This window comes from Coenobita brevimanus, chromosome 20 (assembly GCF_032717465.1).
Source record: "Coenobita brevimanus isolate Jiangsu-jjx chromosome 20, ASM3271746v2, whole genome shotgun sequence".
NCBI classification, from domain to species: Eukaryota; Metazoa; Arthropoda; class Malacostraca; order Decapoda; family Coenobitidae; genus Coenobita; species Coenobita brevimanus.
The window spans coordinates 18,636,469-18,655,683 of NC_136973.1; the positions used below are offsets into that span (position 1 = coordinate 18,636,469).

Below are 19,215 nucleotides of genomic sequence, written 5' to 3' on the forward strand. Positions count from 1 at the left end.
TCATCATCATCAATCCCATTTTGTCCCATATAAACTGGAGTATAGGGGCCTGGAGCTAGGATACATATTCCCGACATATAAGGCAGTCGTGACCAGCCTCACACGCCCCTGAGTGGCATTATGCGAGCAGTAAACCCCAATCACCCCTCAGATGGAACCCATCCAGGCAATACCTGACTGGAGCGCCTTAACACACTAAACCACCAGATCTGAGTAGAGTCACCTGGAGAGAGAGAGAGAGAGAGAGAGAGAGAGAGAGAGAGAGAGAGAGAGAGAGGAAGGGGGGAGCAACTTGGCCTCAAACTGCCGTCTCTCCATCTTGAATGCCGAGTAGTTGTGGCAATAGATTAACATAAGGATATGATGCTAGTCACGAAGAAGTGCCATGGAAAGGATGTAGAGCCGTAGCATTGCCTTTCTCTGCCACTAAGCTGTGTGAAGTAAGCTGTAAAAGGACGAAAATCTGGGCCAAGTTAAGAAGAAAGAACTATAGTAAATCGTCCTTATAGATGTAATCTTTTTGCTTTTCACAGACGCTTTCTGTTATTTTAATTAGGATATCAGAACACGATTTTGTTCAGTTGAAGAGTTAATATTTGTTCCCATTATTGTACAGACTTGCTTACTATCAGTACTCTGGTCAAGATCGCCATGATTCTCTCTCTCTCTCTCTCTCTCTCTCTTCTCTCCCCGCCTACCTACCTACCTACCTATTACCTACCTCGCTACCTAATTACCCAGCCACCCATCCATCTATCTGTATATAATTCTATCTGTCTATCAGTCTGCATACTCACCCACCCACCCACCCAGCTATCTATCTGTCTATCTATCTGTCAGGTGGTGGAGGGCAGCGGGTGGGGGTGGCAGTACTTCGCAGTGCGCACACAGGGGGCGGTGGGCCAACTCCACGCGCGCACCACCCTGGACTATGAGGACGAGGCGCAGCGCAGGGGCTTCCGCTTCATGGTGCAGGTCACCGACAGGGTAAGGCAGGGCTGGCAGGGTAGGCAGGGTAAGGCAGGGGTGACAGGGTAGGCAGGGTAAGGCAGGGGTGACAGGGTAGGCAGGGTAAGGCAGGGTAAGGCAGGGTAGGCAGGGTAAGGCAGGGCTGGCAGGGTAGGCAGGGTGGCAGGGTAGGTAAGTGAAGATTGAAGGGAAATGAGGCAGGAAAAATACCGCCCATTGGGTTTTTGTTTAAGATGCTGGTCATTGGCAGGAGGGCGGCAGAGTAGGCAGGGAGGCGGCAGAGTAGGCAGGGAGGCGGCAGAGGGGAGGTATGGCAGGATCAGGCACAGTGTAGGGAGGTTCGGTTTACTTATGACGCAGGTCACTGGTAGAGTAAGGCAGGGGTGGCAGGGTAGGCAGGAGGGAAGGCAGAGGGGAAGTATGGCAGGATGAGGACAGTACATGGGATTTGGTATAAGAGGCAGGTCATTGGCAGGGTAGGCGGGGGTGGCAGGGTAGGCAGGGGGAAGGCAGAGGGTAAATAAGGGAAGATGGACGAGGCACAGTGCAGAGAAGTCTTTTTCTTGATGTAGGACACAGACAGGGTAAGGCAGGGGAGGGGGGAGGAGACGAGAGACAGAAGGGGTTAAAAGACAGGACGAGGAGCAGCGCAGGGAGTTAAGATTTAGCACCCGTGTGACAGCAAACTCTCATCCCTTTTCTTTCCAACCCTCAAATGCAAGAGTTAACTATTACTCCCAGTCCTTCATGTATGCAGCAGGTCAACTCTGGAACTGTCTTCCTCTATCTATATTTCCTACTGCTTATGACCTCCAGTTTTTAAAACCCAGTGTGTCCAGGCATCTCGAAATTAATGGATCTTGAATTTGGCTCTCAGTCATTTTGTTTTTACTTTTTTCTTGGAGGGGACAATCTTGCAGGCTTCTGGCCTTTGGTTCCTTCTTCCTTGCATTAATAAAACACTGTAAGTGACAAGTAGCACATGGCAGGGGACGGGGATAGGGGGACGAGAGGAGGAAGAGGGTAGTAGGGGGTAGGGAAGGCGCAAAGCAAGGGATTGTGATTCACGGTAGAGAGACAGGGTAAGGCAGGGCAGAAAGGCGAGGGGGAAAGGTAGGCAGGGTAAGGCAAGGAGGCAGCTTGGTGGGGTAGGCAGGTCTGGCAGGTGAGAGAGAGAGAGAGAGAGAGAGAGAGAGAGAGAGAGAGAGAGAGAGAGAGAGAGAGGCAAATATCCTAACTCAGTATCCGCATTTCATTACGTGCTCTCTCTCTCTCTCTCTCTCTCTCTCTCCAACCAAATCATCGTTCATACAGCCAACTTTCACCCAGATATTTGCATTAGAAAAAAAACAATAAATTTTAACACAGACCGTTTCATAGCTGGTGACAATTTAATATGGGGGAAATGTACACAAAACTGGTGTTGTGGAATTGTTTATGGGCAGAGAGAGAGAGACAGAGAGAGAGAGAGAGCGTAATGAAAAGGGATGATGCAGAGACAGCGACGGTATATGTGTGTGAGAGAGAGAGAGAGAGAGAGAGAGAGAGAGAGAGAGAGTGTGTGTGTGTGTGTGTTTGTGTGTGTAATGAAAGGGGATGATGCAGAGATAGCGACGGTATATGTGTGTGTGTGTGTGAGAGAGAGAGAGAGAGAGTGTGTGTGTGTGTGTTTGTGTGTGTAATGAAAGGGGATGATGCAGAGATAGCGGCGGTATATGTGTGTGTGAGAGAGAGAGAGAGAGAGAGAGAGAGAGAGAGAGTGTGTGTGTGTGTGTAATTCACCAGGTCGGTCAGGATTACTTGATGGTCGTGATCGTCATCTTTTACCCTCCCGGAAGGGAGCTGAGAGCTCATATAGTCCGATCTAAGGGCAAGGCTGTGACCTTCACACACGCACACACCCGTCCCCTTGCTCCAGGGGGACAGTAACCACCCACTTCGTCAGTGAAACTTTTCGCAACCTGAGCGAGGCGCGAACTCCCGTCCACCAGTTGGCAAGCGGGAACGTTACCACTGCACCAGCGAGCAGTGTGTGTGTTTGTGTGTGTAATGAAAGGGGATGATGCAGAGACAGCGGCGGTATATGTGTGTGTGTGTGTGTGTGTGTGTGTGTGTGTGTGTGTGTGTGTGTGTGTGTGTGAGAGAGAGAGAGAGAGAGAGAGAGAGAGAGAGAGAGAGAGAGATAGCAAAGTGAGTTAATTCTAAAAAAAGTGAGCAAGAGAAAGAGGCAGAAGCAGATCAGCCAAGGAGTTATTTTAGCCATTTGCCATCCTAAACGTGATCTTAATTTGTATATATTGTTAGGATTATATCGTCTTGGCTCCATTATGTAAATCCTCTGTGGTGGTGGTGGTGGTGGTGGTGGTGGTGATTGTTGTTATGGTTGTGGTCGTGGTGGTGTTGGTGGTGGTGATTGTAGTAGTGGTGATGGTTTTCTGTCATTTTGGTGGTGGTTGCTGTTGTGGATGTGGTAGTTGCCCTTGTGGTAGTTGCAATGGTTGTAGTAGTTGCGATGGTAATAGTTATAGTTGTCGATTTGGATACTTTGATAGTACTAGGCTATAGTTGCGGTAGTGATGGTGGTAGTTGTGTGTGTTTGTGGTGTAAGGTAGTTGTGATAGTTGTAGTGGTCGATGTGGTAGTTGTGCTCTTTGTGGCGGTGGTGGTTGTAATGAGTGTGTTTGTGGTAGTAGCAGTTGTGGTGGTGGTTGTGGTAGTTGTGGTTGTCGTACTGAGAGTGGTAGTGATTTTCCTGGTGATTTTTCTTGTGTGATGATTGTGGTGATGGTGGTAGTTGCAGAGGTTGTGGTGGTAGTTGTGGAGGTGGTGGTGGTAGTTGTGGTAGTTATGTTGATGGTGATGGTGGTAGTGGTGGTGGTGATGGTGGTGATAGTTGCGGAGGTGGTGGTGATAGCTGTAGAGGTGGTGGCGATAGTTATGTTAGTGGTTTTGGTGGTGGTGGTGGTTGTAGTGGTGGTGGTTTAAGTATGGTGATGGTGGTGGTTGTTATGGTGGTAATAGATGTGGTGATAATGTGGTTGGTGGTGGTAGTCGTGGTGATGGTGATGATGGTGATAGTTGTGGAGGTGGTGGTGTTGAAAGTTACTGAGGTGGTTGTGAGTGTCTGTGAACTATTGCTTGTAGTTGAGAGAGAGAGAGAGAGAGAGAGAGAGAGAGAGAGAGAGAGAGAGAGAGAGAGAGAGAGAGAGAGAGAGAGAGGCGACTTAGATAAATGGCTGTTGACTAAATAAATGCTTTCTCTTGCAGTCACTGGACCTAATCTCTCACACAAGACAATACACACACTAACACCACCCTCTCTCCCCCTCCCTCCCCACCCCCCTCCACCCCAGGGCCGCGGTGGGTGGAGTGACGCCAGACACACAGACACAGGGTGGGTGGAGGTGATGCTGCGAGATGTGAACGACAACCCGCCCACCTTCACCACCCCGCACACCCACATCACCGTCGCCGAGGACACCCCACCAGGCACTCTCATCGCCTCACTGCCCGCCCGTGACCCCGATATGGTAGGTCAGGTCAGATTAGGTCAGGTTTGGTTGCATCAGGGCACTGGTAACTCTCTCAGTTAGAGGTTGTAACGGCTGAGGAGTTAGTGAAGAGAATGTTGCTTCAAGTCTGTTCTAGATCTGAAATTTACCAAGTGTTCTGAAAAGTTTGTTTGGCTCGAAAGATCACATTCATGCGTATCCAAAGCCACTGTTTAGTCTGTCTACTGTATTTATTGTAATGGGGTGTATCGATGTTTTTGTCCGCGATTAAACTCTACATTCTTCGTGTTGCATACGAACGATTTTATTCAGATGAGAGAACCTTTGCACAGGAAGTTAGATATTGCCTTTATTTACCCCTTCATGGCAAGAACGCTCTCCTAAGCTGAACTGAATCGTCTGGAGGTGGCAAAAATAAGCTTTAACATTCGTCACCTGACTGAGAAGAGGAATGCAAAGAACTGTCAGTACCATGTTACTTCCCATCAAGATGCTTAACCCCTTCATTTCAGTGATGTATTTTGGGTTTTATCCTCTTATTCCTCCCCTTACACAATCCACTTGAGGCTTAGATTTAAGGGGATGTAGAAATATGTCCCTACATGTGTTCTAAAGTGTTTACATACTGGAAAGGTTCCTTTGATGGACACATCATGAATCAGCTGTTGCTTGCATGACCTCAGATTGAATAGTTTGAATATGTAGAGATAGATAGATAGATAAATCGATAGATAGGGATTCTACTTCCACAAAATTTTCGTGTAAATATTCCGTCATATTACCATGCTGTTCCAATAGGTTAGGAGTACTGTACCGGTACTTCGACTTTGCCCGAACATACTGTATATTATCCCAATTACATCATTAATCTTCCAGCTTTGTGTAATTGTGACTCCTGCAGATGGGACAGCAGAAGGTGACCTACCATGTGGTGGGCGGGTGGGGCGCCCTGAATGTGGAAGCTGGAGGAAATGTACGTCTGTGGCGGACCTTAGACAGAGAGGCGGAAGGAGGGGAGGTGGGAGTGGCTAGGATAATCGCCGTTGATGATGGTCGCCCCCCCTTGTCCTCCACGGCCACCCTCACCATAACAGTGAGTGATGTGAACGACTGCCCACCCCGCCTACGCCCGCCCACCCTCCTACACGTCACTGAAGGAGAGTCTGCAAAGTTACTGGGCGTACTGACAGCCACGGACGATGACCTGTGGCAGCTGGGACACGGACCGCCCTTTTCATTCACCTTGGCTGCCTCCAACCCAGCCCTCGTCACCCACACCCTCTCACTCAACTACCATCATGGTTAGTGTATTGTTCATAATCCTGATTGTCCACAGTATATTTGATGTTGTAGTGCTCTAACAACCAAAGAAACAAACTCCTAGCCGAATGTAACTTAATCTAGGCTAATCTTAACAAACCCAAGCCTGATCTAACCTTACCTACCCTGATTTCACCTAGTTTGTACCTTTGCAGCGAAGAGAGAGAGAGAGAGAGAGAGAGAGAGAGAGAGAGAGAGAAATATTGCTCTAGATTTAATGACAGTAGGGCTAAGGGGTAGAGTATTTGACATCTGATATTTACGAATGATGTTATGTTGGTTGCTAATCGTGTGCAATAGGTACTGTGAAGTTTACTGTGAAACTTTGAAAACAGACATTATTTCTAATCTTTTTTCTATGTCAGGTGCAGACAGTGGTCGTGCTGAGGTGAGGTCTTAGGCACCTGATGTAGTGGAAGACGCAGCAGACGGCAGTGGACAGTGGTCGTGATTTTGAGGTGTCTGTTAAGGTCATTGGCAGAGAGGATTTTAGGCAGCTGAATAGAGACGTGGTGGTGAAGGGAGACAGACATTAATCCAAAGTGTTGTTCTTCCATGGCAGGCCTGGACAGGGGTCGAGGTGGGGCAGATTGTGGTGGCCGAGAGGAGCAGTGGAATAATGTTGGAAGCTGATGGTGGATGCAGTGAAGGTGGACAAAAATATTTCTACGCGTTGTTGTTCTTGGTAGGTCTGGATAGTGGTCGTGGTGGGGCAGAGGTGTGGTCAGTGAAGGCAGTCGACCGAGAGGAACACAGACAACTGACAGTAGAGGTGGTGGTGGGTGATGCCGGGGGACTGGCTGCCACACACACCATCACTGTTATCATTGACGATGTAAATGACAACCCCATGAAGCCAGGCGCAAAGACGGTGCATCTCTGGAAGACTCAGGTGCACCACACGTGACATTTGTTGTTGTAATTTATACTATCGTTAGTGCCTTCATTATGACTGATTACTGTGCTTGCTGTCATCATCATCGTCACTATCATCATCATCAACATCCTCCACCTCCTCCTCCTCCTCATCATCATCATCATCATCATCATCATCATCATCATCATCATCAACAACATCTTGCACCTGATCATCATCATCATCATCATCATCCATTGTCAAATAACTTCTGTCAAATGCAAGTGTGAATCATGGTTTACCTTACCACAGCTCTCACATCGGCATAATCTGTAGCGACTTCAAGATTAGTCCTTCGCAGCAATATCATCTCTCAGACTCTCTTATTCTTCTCTCAATCTTTCCCATATATATATATATATATATATATATATATATATATATATATATATATATATATATATATATAAGTTCGTGCGCCCCTGAAGCAACAACTGTAAACAATACTTAACAATATCTTAATATTATTAAAATGGGTACTTACAAGTAATTAGTACTTCAGAGGTCTTCCTTTCATCTTCAGGCACTTTTTGGGACGTTTTGGGACAGAATCTACCAGGTTCCTTAAATGTTCTGGGTCAATATTCCTCCACACCTGTTCCACTGGTTCGATCAGTTGCGGGATGGAATGTGTGTCATGTTTCCTTAGCTCCCTTTTAATAATTGCCCATAAATTTTCAATTGGGTTTAAATCTGGGGAATTTCCTGGCCAATCTTCAATGAACTCAACCTGACAATCTCGCAACCACTGTATCACATCACGGGCTGTGTGGCACGGTGCACCATCCTGCATAAAAATGTCAGTCTGGCAAGCCTCAAAACACTCTGGCAGGTGGTCACACAAGAGTTCCAGGTAGGTGTTTTTATTGAGGTTCTCATTTTTTGGGAGCACAACTAAATTCCCCTGACCATGGTACCCAAATGCACCCCAGACCATAACACTGTCAGGGAATTTTTCTGTCTTCCTGGTGTAGCGAGGGTCGAGCGGGTCACTGCCACTGCGACGATACACATTCCCACCTCTGTTCCCAGCCACAGAAAAAATTGTTTCATCACTCCATAGGACTCGCTGCCACTTGGTTTCTTCCCACTCAGAATATTTTCGGCAAAAAGCAATCCTATTTTTTACTTGCCGAGAAGTTAGACAAAGCTTGCGGCGGAGGCGGCAGCTGCGATAACCCAGCCTGTCGTGCAGGATGCGTTGCACTGTCCTCTTGGAGACATCAGCCAGGAGGAGTGGGTTATTTTCTTTTATTTCCCTTGCTGAAATGCGTGGGTTAGCCTCTACTTGCCGCCGGATAACGTTTGCAGTCCGTTTATTGGTCTTTCTTGGTCTCCCAGACCGGTATCCATGTTCTGGTACGTCCTCGGCGCCACCATCCTTAAATCGCTTGATCCACTTTTGAACAGTTCTTTCTGCAAATCCAACGATCATTGAGATATCCTTCACTGACTGTCCTGACTTGTAGAGGGACACAATGCTTGCCAGCTGCTCTTTTGTAGAGTGCATGGGATTCTCCATGTCTTTTGTAGAGGAGAAAAACTAGCAAGAGAATGAACAGAGTAAAGGACACCTCACTCTCAAGCACTTCGAAGAAACCACCAGCTCGGAGCTACTGACTGAGAATGAGATCCCTCGAGGCGGTTGCAGCAGCAGCTGGGTGCATTAATACTGCCAGATGTACGATATCACTACCATCCTCCCTTCGAGGGAGACACAGCACACAGTCTGTGTCAACTAATTAAGCCGCGACACGGTCCAGCTTAATAGTTAGGCTATTTCAACTCATCCCTGGACCATCACATTTGTACTGGAGCAGCTGTATTACCCTTGCATTTATCCTTTAATTGAAAGAATAAGCAACCTAATGAGCCATGTTCGATCGATCAATAATTGCATAAATGTGGGTGTGGCGATCACATCTTCTGTTGTCATCAGCCACTGCCTTTTCACCAGAGACTGAACGATGCATTACGGAAGGTTATATCGTTCACCAGACAGAAATGCATGACCCATATTCTGTCGGAAAATATCTCAGAGTGCCTGAAAGTTAAAAGAAAGCCTCTAAACTACTACTGTTTCAATACCAAGTATATTAATGTGTAGGGATGTCTTTCTTTAGTTTACACTTGTGTCTGGTGGCGTTAGTATTGTTTACATGTGTTGCATCAGGGGGCGCACGAATTTTTGGCGCGGTCTGTATATATATATATATATATATATATATATATATATATATATATATATATATATATATATATATATTCACAGACTTCCTTTTCCCTCAGTTTTTCCATGATATCCTTTAGAGCTAACTAATACTGCATCTATCCTACTTCTTAATTTTGAACTGGGCAGCCTTTTAGGGATATACAAGATAATTATTTCTCTTTTAGTGTTTATGTATTTTCATATATTGCTGTCTGAATGGTCTTCGAAAACTAGAATTAGAACTTAATATCCTTACTTCAGAGAGTTGTATTTAATATTCCTAGCTCAGAGTGGTGGAGTAGAGGTGGTACTGGAATGTATGTGAAGTACCATTTTCTGCTACATATGTTCACTAATTGTTCTAATGTTTTGGTTGTTATGATAATCTTCGGAAAACAGAATTAGTCCTTAATATCCTTGTGTTGTACCGTTTGTGTTATGATAATTTACGAAAAATACTTTGTACTTCATACTTTTGTCTCAGGGTGGCGGCGTGGAGGTGGCGCTAGGGAGGGTGTATGTGGAGGACCCTGACGACTGGGACCTTGACGATAAGACATTTGAGTGGGCTGGCTCTCCCCATCCCCATTTCTCCGTTAACACAGCCACTGGGGAGATTTATGCATCCACACAGCTGAGAGAAAGGAGGTAAGACACGAGAAATGAAAATCAAAGAGAATACTATAAACTTTTTACCTTAACATGGCCTAAAATCATTCCTTTAAGTGCACAGTTGTAGCAATAGATGAACACTTGTATATGGTGCTAGTAACTAACACACAAGAAATGGGAATCTAGGAGAATACTATTCTCTTTCTATCTTAACTTGGCCTAAAATTATCATCTCTCCAACGTGAGTGCACAGTTGTAGCAATAGATTAACTGCAATATGGTGCTAGTAACGAAGAAGTGCTATGGAAAGGATGGAGAGTCATTGTATTTTCTTTCTTTGCCATTGGTCGAAGTTAGAAAAGCTGCAAAAGGAAGAAAATCTGGGCTAATTTAAGGATGAAAAAAAAAAAAAACTATAGGAAAGATACTGACTGCAAGAAGAAGGTAAAAGAATATGAAGAGTTGAACCTAAGTTGGAAATTGGGAGATGACTAGATAAATGATTAAGTCTAAGTGCAGGAAGACAAGACTCTCCTCCGCACAGTACTGAAACTGTATACACACACACACACACACACACACAAGGAGATGGAGATACATGTCCGCATGTTACAAATGCCTATCCTCTACGTTGAGAAACATGTATAACCCCAGACAAGGATCTTATGAATATGAGAGGCACTTAATTCATTGGTTCAGCTGGACCCATCCCACGCCTGTAGCTTCATGCTGCATCACCCTCTCAGCTATAAACAAAAATACAAACAACCGCCAAACTTATTCCTTCTCTTCTACTCAGCACTACACTTCACAAACACGTAAGTACATGCCAGCAACACACTTCACAAACACACAGATACACACTTCACAGACACAGACACAAACCAGCATACTTCACACAGATACACACAAACACACTTTACAAACACAGACACACACCAACACACTTCACAAACACAGACACACACCAACACACTTCACAAACACACAGACACACACCAACACACTTCACAAACACACAGACACACACCAACACACTTCACAAACACACACCAACACACTTCACAAACACACACCAACACACTTCACACACACACACACACACACACACACACACACACACACACACACACACACACACACACACCAATACACTTAACAAACACACAGACACACACCAACACACTTCACAAACACACAGACACACACCAACACACTTCTCAGACACAAAAACACATACCAACACACCACAAACATGTCAACACATACCAACACCATACTTCACAAACACATACAAGCAGCACACTTCACAACCATACATACATACACGTACCAACAGCGCACTTCACAAGCATACATACATACACGTACCAACAGCACACTTCACAAACATATAAAGTCATACCAACACACATCACAAACATAAACACATACCATTTTCACAAACACATACATAAACAGTTACCATTAGTACACTTCATAAGCACAAACACATACCAACAGCACACTTCACAAAAACATACACACACACACATACGAACAGTACACTTAACACATACCAGCAGCACACCTCTCAAACACATAAACACATACTAACAGCACACATACTGTACATAAACACATAGCCACCACAGCCATCCAAAGCCTTCAAACAGCATCCTTCTTGAATCACCACTGAACATCCGCCCCTCAGAAACTATCCATCCTAGAGAGACACAAGTACTCCAGACTGGGATGCGGTCACCAGCCTTCCCTGTACAATACCAATACAAAATACAGTTCCAATACAATAGCAGTACACAATAACAATGGAAAATACAACTCGCAAATAAGCCTATCGCCACGCTTCTTTGGAGCTCTCCATAACAAAACACACATCATGCAACACACTATCAAAGCACAAATAATCCCTTAGCATAACCTCAATAGAAGATGTCCAGGAGTTGAAACAGAACCTCCAGGAGTTGAAACAGAACCTGCACTCCACTGAGTTCACATGAAGATGAGACAAGTACTGAAACAACAACAAGAATAACAGCAGGATTTGCGAAAGAGGTTCTGTGACTTCCTTTTCCTTGTCCTGATCTCTCGTCATTTCCTAATGTCCTCTTCCTCTCCTCTCCTCTCCTCTCCTCTCCTCCCCTCTCACCTCCTATCCTCTCCTCACTTCCCAAGATAAGACCTTTATTTCTAAAGCCCTCCTCCTCTCCTCTCCTCGCTTCCCAAGATACTACCTTCATTTCCTGGGGTCTGATCGAGCTTAAGACCAAATGGAAAAAGTTACTAATACTGTTCATCGGTTCTGCTCATTTCCCCAGAGTCGGATCATATAGGGATATAACTGACGTTGCTCATCTCCCTTCATTTTGCTCAGTGCGACCTTCATTTCTAAAGACCTCTTCCTTTCATCTCATTTCCCAGATACCACCTCCACTCTTTGATGGCCTCTTCTTCACCTCCCCTCATTTCCCTAGATATGATCTTCATTTCTAAAGTCCCGCTCCTCTCTTCTCCTCATTTCCTTAAATTAGACCCTAATTTCCTGTCTGATCTAACTTTGGACATGGGACATATCTTTTTTTTTTTTTTTTTTTTTTATGCGAGGAAGAAGGAACCAAAGGCCATGAGCCCGCAGTAACAGTTCCCTCCAAGAGAAAAACAAAATACAATAGAGAGCCAAATTCAAGATCCGATCATTTTGAGATGCCTGGACACACTGCGTTTGAAAGACTGGAGATCATAGGCAGGAGGAAATACAGACAGAGGGAGACAGTTCCAGAGCTGACCTGTTGCATGAATGAAAGACTGGGAGTAACGGTTAACTCTTGCATTAGAGAGTTGGACAGAAAAGGGATGAGAGTTTGCTGCCAGACGGGTGCTAGCGCCCGTCGTAGAGGTGGAGGAATGCAAGCAGACAGTTCAGAGGAGCAGTGACCATTAAAGTAGCGATAGAAAAGAGATAAAGATGCAACAGTGCGGCGAAGAGACAGAGGTTGAAGGGAGTCAGTAAGAGGAGGAGAGTTAATGAGACGAAAAGCCTTTGACTCCACCCTATTGAGAAGAGCTGTATGTGGGGAGCCTCCCCACACATGAGAGTTGTACTCCACACAGGGGCGGATAAAACCCCTGTATAGAGTCAACAATTGTGCAGGGGTAAAGAAAGAGCGGAGTCGGCTTAGCACACCCAATCTCTTGGAAGCAGATTTTACAAGAGATGCAATATGATCTTTCCAAGATAAGTCCCGAGTAAATGAAACCCCAAGCATGTTCAAGGATGATGCAGGATTAATCTGAATATTATTAAACATTAGTGGGTATACCTGTGGAAGATTTTGTCGGGTTGATAGGTGTAAGAACTGAGTCTTAGAAGCATTAAAGACAACCATATTATTTTTACCCCAGTCAGAGATGTGAGCCAAGTCAGACATTAGGTGTGCCATAGCCTCATCCCTTGTTTCTTGAAGTAACTGTTGAGATGGGCGTTGCGGGAACCGAATGGAAAGGTGAAGGGTGGAGTCATCAGCGTATGAGTGGATAGAGTTAGATGTACAGCTTAGAAGATCATTGATGAATAAAAGGAAGAGAGTTGGTGATAGGACAGAGCCCTGAGGAACACCACTGTTGATAGATCTAGGAGAAGAACGATGGCCGTCTACGACAGCAGCTATAGAACGACCAGAAAGGAAGCTAGCGATGAAGGTACAGATAGAAGGATAGAAACCGTAGGAGGGCAGTTTGGAAATTAAAGATTTATGCCAGACTCGATCGAAAGCCTTTGAGATGTCAAGTGCAATGGCAAAGCTTTCGCCAAAGTCCCGAAAGGAGGATGACCAGGAGTCTGAAAGGTAGGTGAGAAGATCGCCAGTGGAGCGTCCCTGACGGAACCCATACTGACGATCGGAAAGAAGGTTGTGATAGGAAAGATGCCTTAAAATTTTTTTATTAAGAATTGACTAATATAGTGCCTCATCTCCCGTCATTTCCCCAGATACGACCTTCATTTCCTGGTGTCGGATTGGGCGTGGGGTCAGGTGGGCGTGTCAGCCAACGTGACGGTGGAGGTGCGCTATCTCTGCCCCGAGGCCCTTACCCACGCTGTGCCCATCACCCTCTCCCCCACCACACCCACCGCACTAGCAGCACACTGGACGCCTGGTGTATGTGTGTGTGTATGTGTGTGTGTGTGTGTGTGTGTGTGTGTGTGTGTGTGTGTAAAACATTGTGGTTTTGTGTGTGTATGTGTAGGGTTGTGATTTTTTTTGTGTGTGCTGGATTGTGGTACTGTGTGTGTGTGTGTGTGTGTGTGTGTGTGTGTGTGTGTGTGTGTGTGTGTGTGTGTGTGCAGGATTGTGGTTTTGTGCGTGTATGTGTAGGGTTGTGGTTTTGTGTGTGTGTGTGTGTGTGTGTGTGTGTGTGTGTGTGTGTGTGTAACAGAAATTGCTAAAATGACACAAATATTCCCAATCAACCACATTTCGAAATATTGGTAAAATTCATCCAATACCCATAGAAATCTCAACAGGAGGGTGGCGGCGGTCTGGGCACCCTGACGGAGGCGGTGAGGGAGGTGGTAGGAAAAGTGAACGACAAAATTGAGATCGTCAGCGTGTATGGTCTCCCCACCCTGTCTCCCCACCCACTCCCCACCTTCCCTGATGCCTCCCCAGTTGACACAGGCTCCCCCAATGCCTTCCCCTCCCCAGCATCCTCTCCATCCACTCACTTTACGTGCGTTTGGGTGAGTGTGAGACAGGCAGGAGGCAAGTTCCTGGACCCTGTAAAGCTTCTTGGTCTTCTCTCACTCAATATTCAGAAGGTGAGTTACTTTATGTTTGCCGCTTAAACGAATGCTTAATTTCTTTTCAATAGCCAGTCTCATACTACCTCTCTATCCTTACGTAGCTAACAAAGGCATCGGCAACTTAAAGCCAAATATACAGGGTGATTCAGACTTGCCTACATTAAATTTGAGAACGGCCTCCTTGCATAATTCTAAACAACAATTACTCTGTAGCATAATATCGAAATAGACATAGTTTGGTTGTTACAACATAATTACGGTGCTGTACTAATGAAGGTGAAACATGCAGGGGAAACCCAAGTAGAGATCTTTACAAGTTTATTTACAGTCCGTTCCCAAGTGTATTCACACCTTAATCATGGCTTAAGCATCTTTTAGTGACACGTTATTCACAACTTTAATCACAGTTCACGCCTCTCTTTGCTACAGGCTAGAGAAAATGTTCAAAATGTCCCCCACGTGCCGCTAAGCATGCCTGTGCACGTCGTACAGTACCATCGACTGCCTGACGCGTTCCAGAATGCCTGGGTTGTGTCGAATGTGCTCACACCCGTCACAGACTCGACGTCTTAAGTCCTCTCGTGTGTGAACTGCTGTCATACACCAACGTCTTTAGATGAACCCACAGGTAGAAGGCTAGAGGGTTCAGGTCTGGAGAGCGGGGTGACCAGGGAACAGGACCAGCACGTCCTATCCACCTATTGGGATAAGCAGTATTTAGATAATCCCTTGATGTCCCACCAGGTGAGGTTTTCCATAAATGTATGGGCTGGCATTCTTGACGACTACATTATCGGACCTTATCTGTTACCGCAACAGCTGACAGGTGACGTCTACAGGCAGTTCCTGGAAGAGACACTGCCGGTGCGACTTGAAGATGTGCCACTGGGAGTCCGACGTCACATGTGGTTCTTGCATGACGGTGCACTTGCCCATTTTTCCCTGACATCAAGGGATTATCTAAATACTGCTTATCCCAATAGGTGGACAGGACGTGCTGGTCCTGTTCCCTGGCCACCCCGCTCTCCAGACCTGAACCCTCTAGACTTCTACCTGTGGGTTCATCTAAAGACGTTGGTGTATGACAGCAGTTCACACACGAGAGGACTTAAGACGTCGAGTCTGTGACGGGTGTGAGCACATTGACACAACCCAGGCATTCTGGAACGCGTCAGGCAGTCGATGGTACTGTACGACGTGCACAGGCATGCTTAGCGGCACGTGGGGGACATTTTGAACATTTTCTCTAGCCTGTAGCAAAGAGAGGCGTGAACTGTGATTAAAGTTGTGAATAACGTGTCACTAAAAGATGCTTAAGCCATGATTAAGGTGTGAATACACTTGGGAACGGACTGTAAATAAACTTGTAAAGAACTCTACGTGGGTTTCCTCTGCATGTTTCACCTTCATTAGTACAGCACCGTAATTGTGTTGTAACAACCAAACTATGTCTATTTCGATATTATGCTACAGAGTAACTGTTGTTTAGAATTATGCAAGGAGCCCGTTCTCAAATTTAATGTAGGCAAGTCTGAATCACCCTGTATAGGCACAGAAAACCCCACAATGCCCCGACAAACATAATATAACTTAAAGGCTTTCAATCATCTCTTGATATCTGAACATTTGTATACAATATAAAACCTTCTCTTATATTTGTGTATTCTGCCAGTTAATCACTAGATGTAATATTTCTGCTCATTAATGCTAAAATACACGTCAGCTGGCATAACAGTAATCACGTACTGGCAAGTAAAATATATACTTTATTGTTCTCAAATTCAAGTAGCTTCATTCCTGCCTTATCCTCAACCCTTCCATAAAATTTGAGCTAAACCGAATCACAGTTGTTCGTTTTAATCTTACCATGTGAACTTGACTTTTGGCCTCTTGTTCAAAAAAAAAAAAAAAAGGTCAGTTCCTTGGCTGACCTTAACCTATCCGCCAAGCTTGAGCCAAATCATATAAAAGCTGTTTATTATTTTGTTCATACACGCAAATACCAATACACCAGTCCTGTATGAGTCAGTCCTAGCATCTGTTCAGTATGGACGGCGGGTGTCAGCGCCGAAGTGGTGACACGTGGGGGTGTGTAGTATGTAGGAAGACTAGTGGGCCTTGGGAACGGGATGAGAATCGTATGTCCAGAGTCAGACACATAAAAGAGTTTTAAAAATGTCGAAAATGGACTTAGTCTTGTGACTCTGAATTTATATTATTTTCAGCATCACGTGTTCCTTTTAGAGGCAGGAGCCTCTCTTGGAACGGCTCTGTCCGTCTCTCTCTCACTAACAATTTTCGGACGCTGGGTGCTTCACTCCTGGAGGCTTAAGCGACTTTAGTGAAACCAGATCCTACCACACTACACCTCTCACCACACTACACCACACCACACCATACTATACCGAACAAAGCCACACCTCACCACACCACACCACACACCATACCGAACAACGCCACACCACACCACACCATACCGAACAACACCACACAACACCACACTACACCACACCACACCACACCACGCCACACCACACCACACTACACCACACCACACCACACCCACAACCATACCGAACAACACCACACCTCACGTCACCACACCACACCACACCACACCACACCACACCCACAACCATACCGAACAACACCACACCACACCACACCACACCACACCACACCACACTACACTACACTCACACCACACCATACCGAACAACGTCACACCTCACCACACCACACTCACAATCATACCGAACAACATATCTCACCACACCACACCACACCCACAACCATACCGAACAACACCACACCACACCACACCACAGACTACACCACACCACACCGCGCAGCACACTATACCACCCTCTCGTACAGTACCACACAACATAAAATCACCCTTCCACACCACACCACACCAAGGGCAAGAACACAAGAGCCCTGAAGTTTCCGCATTTAGTACTTGTGTGTTTTCTCTCCTTTGTGATGTGCCGTGTTCAGGAGGAGAAGCCATGTACAGCTGGCAGCATATGAACCTGGTACAGCATCAGTGTGCATCAGTGGTCTAGGATTTGGTACACTTGACAACCATGTGGAGAGGATGGAGAGTGAGAGACTGACGAGGAGAGTGTATGTGAGTGAGGTGGAGGGGGGAAGAGGGAGGAGGAGGCCTAGGCTGAGATAGAGGAGAGATATATGAGAGAGGGTGGTGTGAGCTGGGAGGAGGGCAATGAAATGGCGGGGGACATTGTGACATATAGGCGATTTGTTTGTGGCCACCCCGTACGGGATTAAGGCGTCTGGCAATAGATAGATAGATACATTGTTGGTGGCACTGACAGGAATGAACGCAGGTGTCAGAATAGATGAAATTACCAAGTACATGAACATCCGAAATTGTAGCTAGACTTCCACCTCACAAGAACACCGTACCAGGTGTATGTGTGGCCAACTGTACATTCATACGGTTGTGTATAATGCTCCAATGGTTCAATACGCTCTTATTTCTGAGGGTATATTTAATGTTTTTCTTTCCCCTGTATCGCCATGTCTGTGTTCAGCTGGAGAAAGCGATGTACCTGCGTGTGGTTGTGAATGACGCACAGATGGTCCAGTCTGAGGGTGGTGGTGGTGGTGGTGGTGGTGTCAGTGGCCAGCTGTCCCCCTCCCCTGCCCCTCACTCCCCCTCGCCCCACCATCCATCATCCATGGCATCCCTTGCTTCAGTTGTACTTCCTCTTCAGGTAACATGATAGTACAAAAATATTACCCCTCCAGTCAGAGACCAAAGACTATGTTGTTCTCTGCTCACTTTAACTTAGCCTAAAATTATCATCCCTCCACCTTGAATGCTGACCTGTAACAAGAGTTATGCAATGAAATATGACTCTAGTCACGAAGAAGTGCTATAGAATGGGTGTAGAGCCGTAGTACTGTCTTTTCTGCCACTGAGCTACGTGAAATAAGCTGCAAAAGAAGAAATAATTGGGCCAAGTTAAAGTGAATGTACTAGAGCAAAGATAGAGATAGAAAGATATAGACGTATATAGATGTACAGATAGATGGATAGATAGACAGACAGACAGATATAAATGTATATAGATATAGAAATAAATGTACCTAGTTAAAGATAGATATAGATGTATACTCGTATAAACAGATATAGAGATAGATATAAAGTTGATGTATACTTGTATAGATATAAATAGATAGTGAGATTGATGTATATAGATACAGATGGATAGACTGACAAGTAGATTGAGAGAGAGATAGATAGATAGATAGGTGTTTTCATTTGTTAGCAACTCTGTGTTTCACGATCTTAAACTGTTGCACTGATCTGTCACCTACCCTGGAGGTCTCCATGCAAAACCTCACATCATGTCTTGCCCAGTTTGCCTCTGTACACTCTTCCCTCCACTCTCTCTCATGTGACATTTCTCAGCCAACTTCCCTGCCCCAAGTCTCGACACATCCATATCCTCTCAATTACCCAAATCTCGTCATTTCTGTAATATTTCTTATGACAAACTGCCCGCACAGCACACTCTTAGTTTTGTCACTCAGCAAGACTATTCATCCACCTCATTCTTATATATTTGCGTCCTTGTCTGCATGTGTCTCCTTCACACTGTCGTGTCATACAACGTAGGACTTCCTCACACATGTTTTTGTAGAGAGTGACCTTGGTAAGAAAGGAGAGTCCTGTCATAATAGGAACGACAACAGTTCCCTAAATTTCTTCCATATCCCCCTCATTATAGCAATTAGGCTAGGTAACAGTCCCTCTCCCTCGAATAACAGTACTCCTCATCGCTTTCCAAGTGGCTGTCTCCCTAATCGTCAGTTTCCATTCTTTCATCCACAGCCCGAT

The 19,215-nt window shown here is 45.5% G+C and overlaps 1 protein-coding gene across 1 annotated transcript in view; it reads left to right on the forward strand.

Moving 5' to 3' along the window:
- LOC145391921 (uncharacterized) overlaps positions 1-19,215 on the forward strand; it is a 216,960-nt gene that overhangs the window by 164,480 nt on the left and 33,265 nt on the right. The window contains exons 11-18 of the mRNA XM_080266412.1: positions 841-987; positions 4,323-4,499; positions 5,383-5,782; positions 6,491-6,693; positions 9,414-9,577; positions 13,530-13,698; positions 14,064-14,357; positions 17,903-18,085. Coding sequence (XP_080122538.1) covers positions 841-987; positions 4,323-4,499; positions 5,383-5,782; positions 6,491-6,693; positions 9,414-9,577; positions 13,530-13,698; positions 14,064-14,357; positions 17,903-18,085 — 1,737 coding nt within the window. The remainder of the gene's footprint in view (positions 1-840; positions 988-4,322; positions 4,500-5,382; positions 5,783-6,490; positions 6,694-9,413; positions 9,578-13,529; positions 13,699-14,063; positions 14,358-17,902; positions 18,086-19,215) is intronic.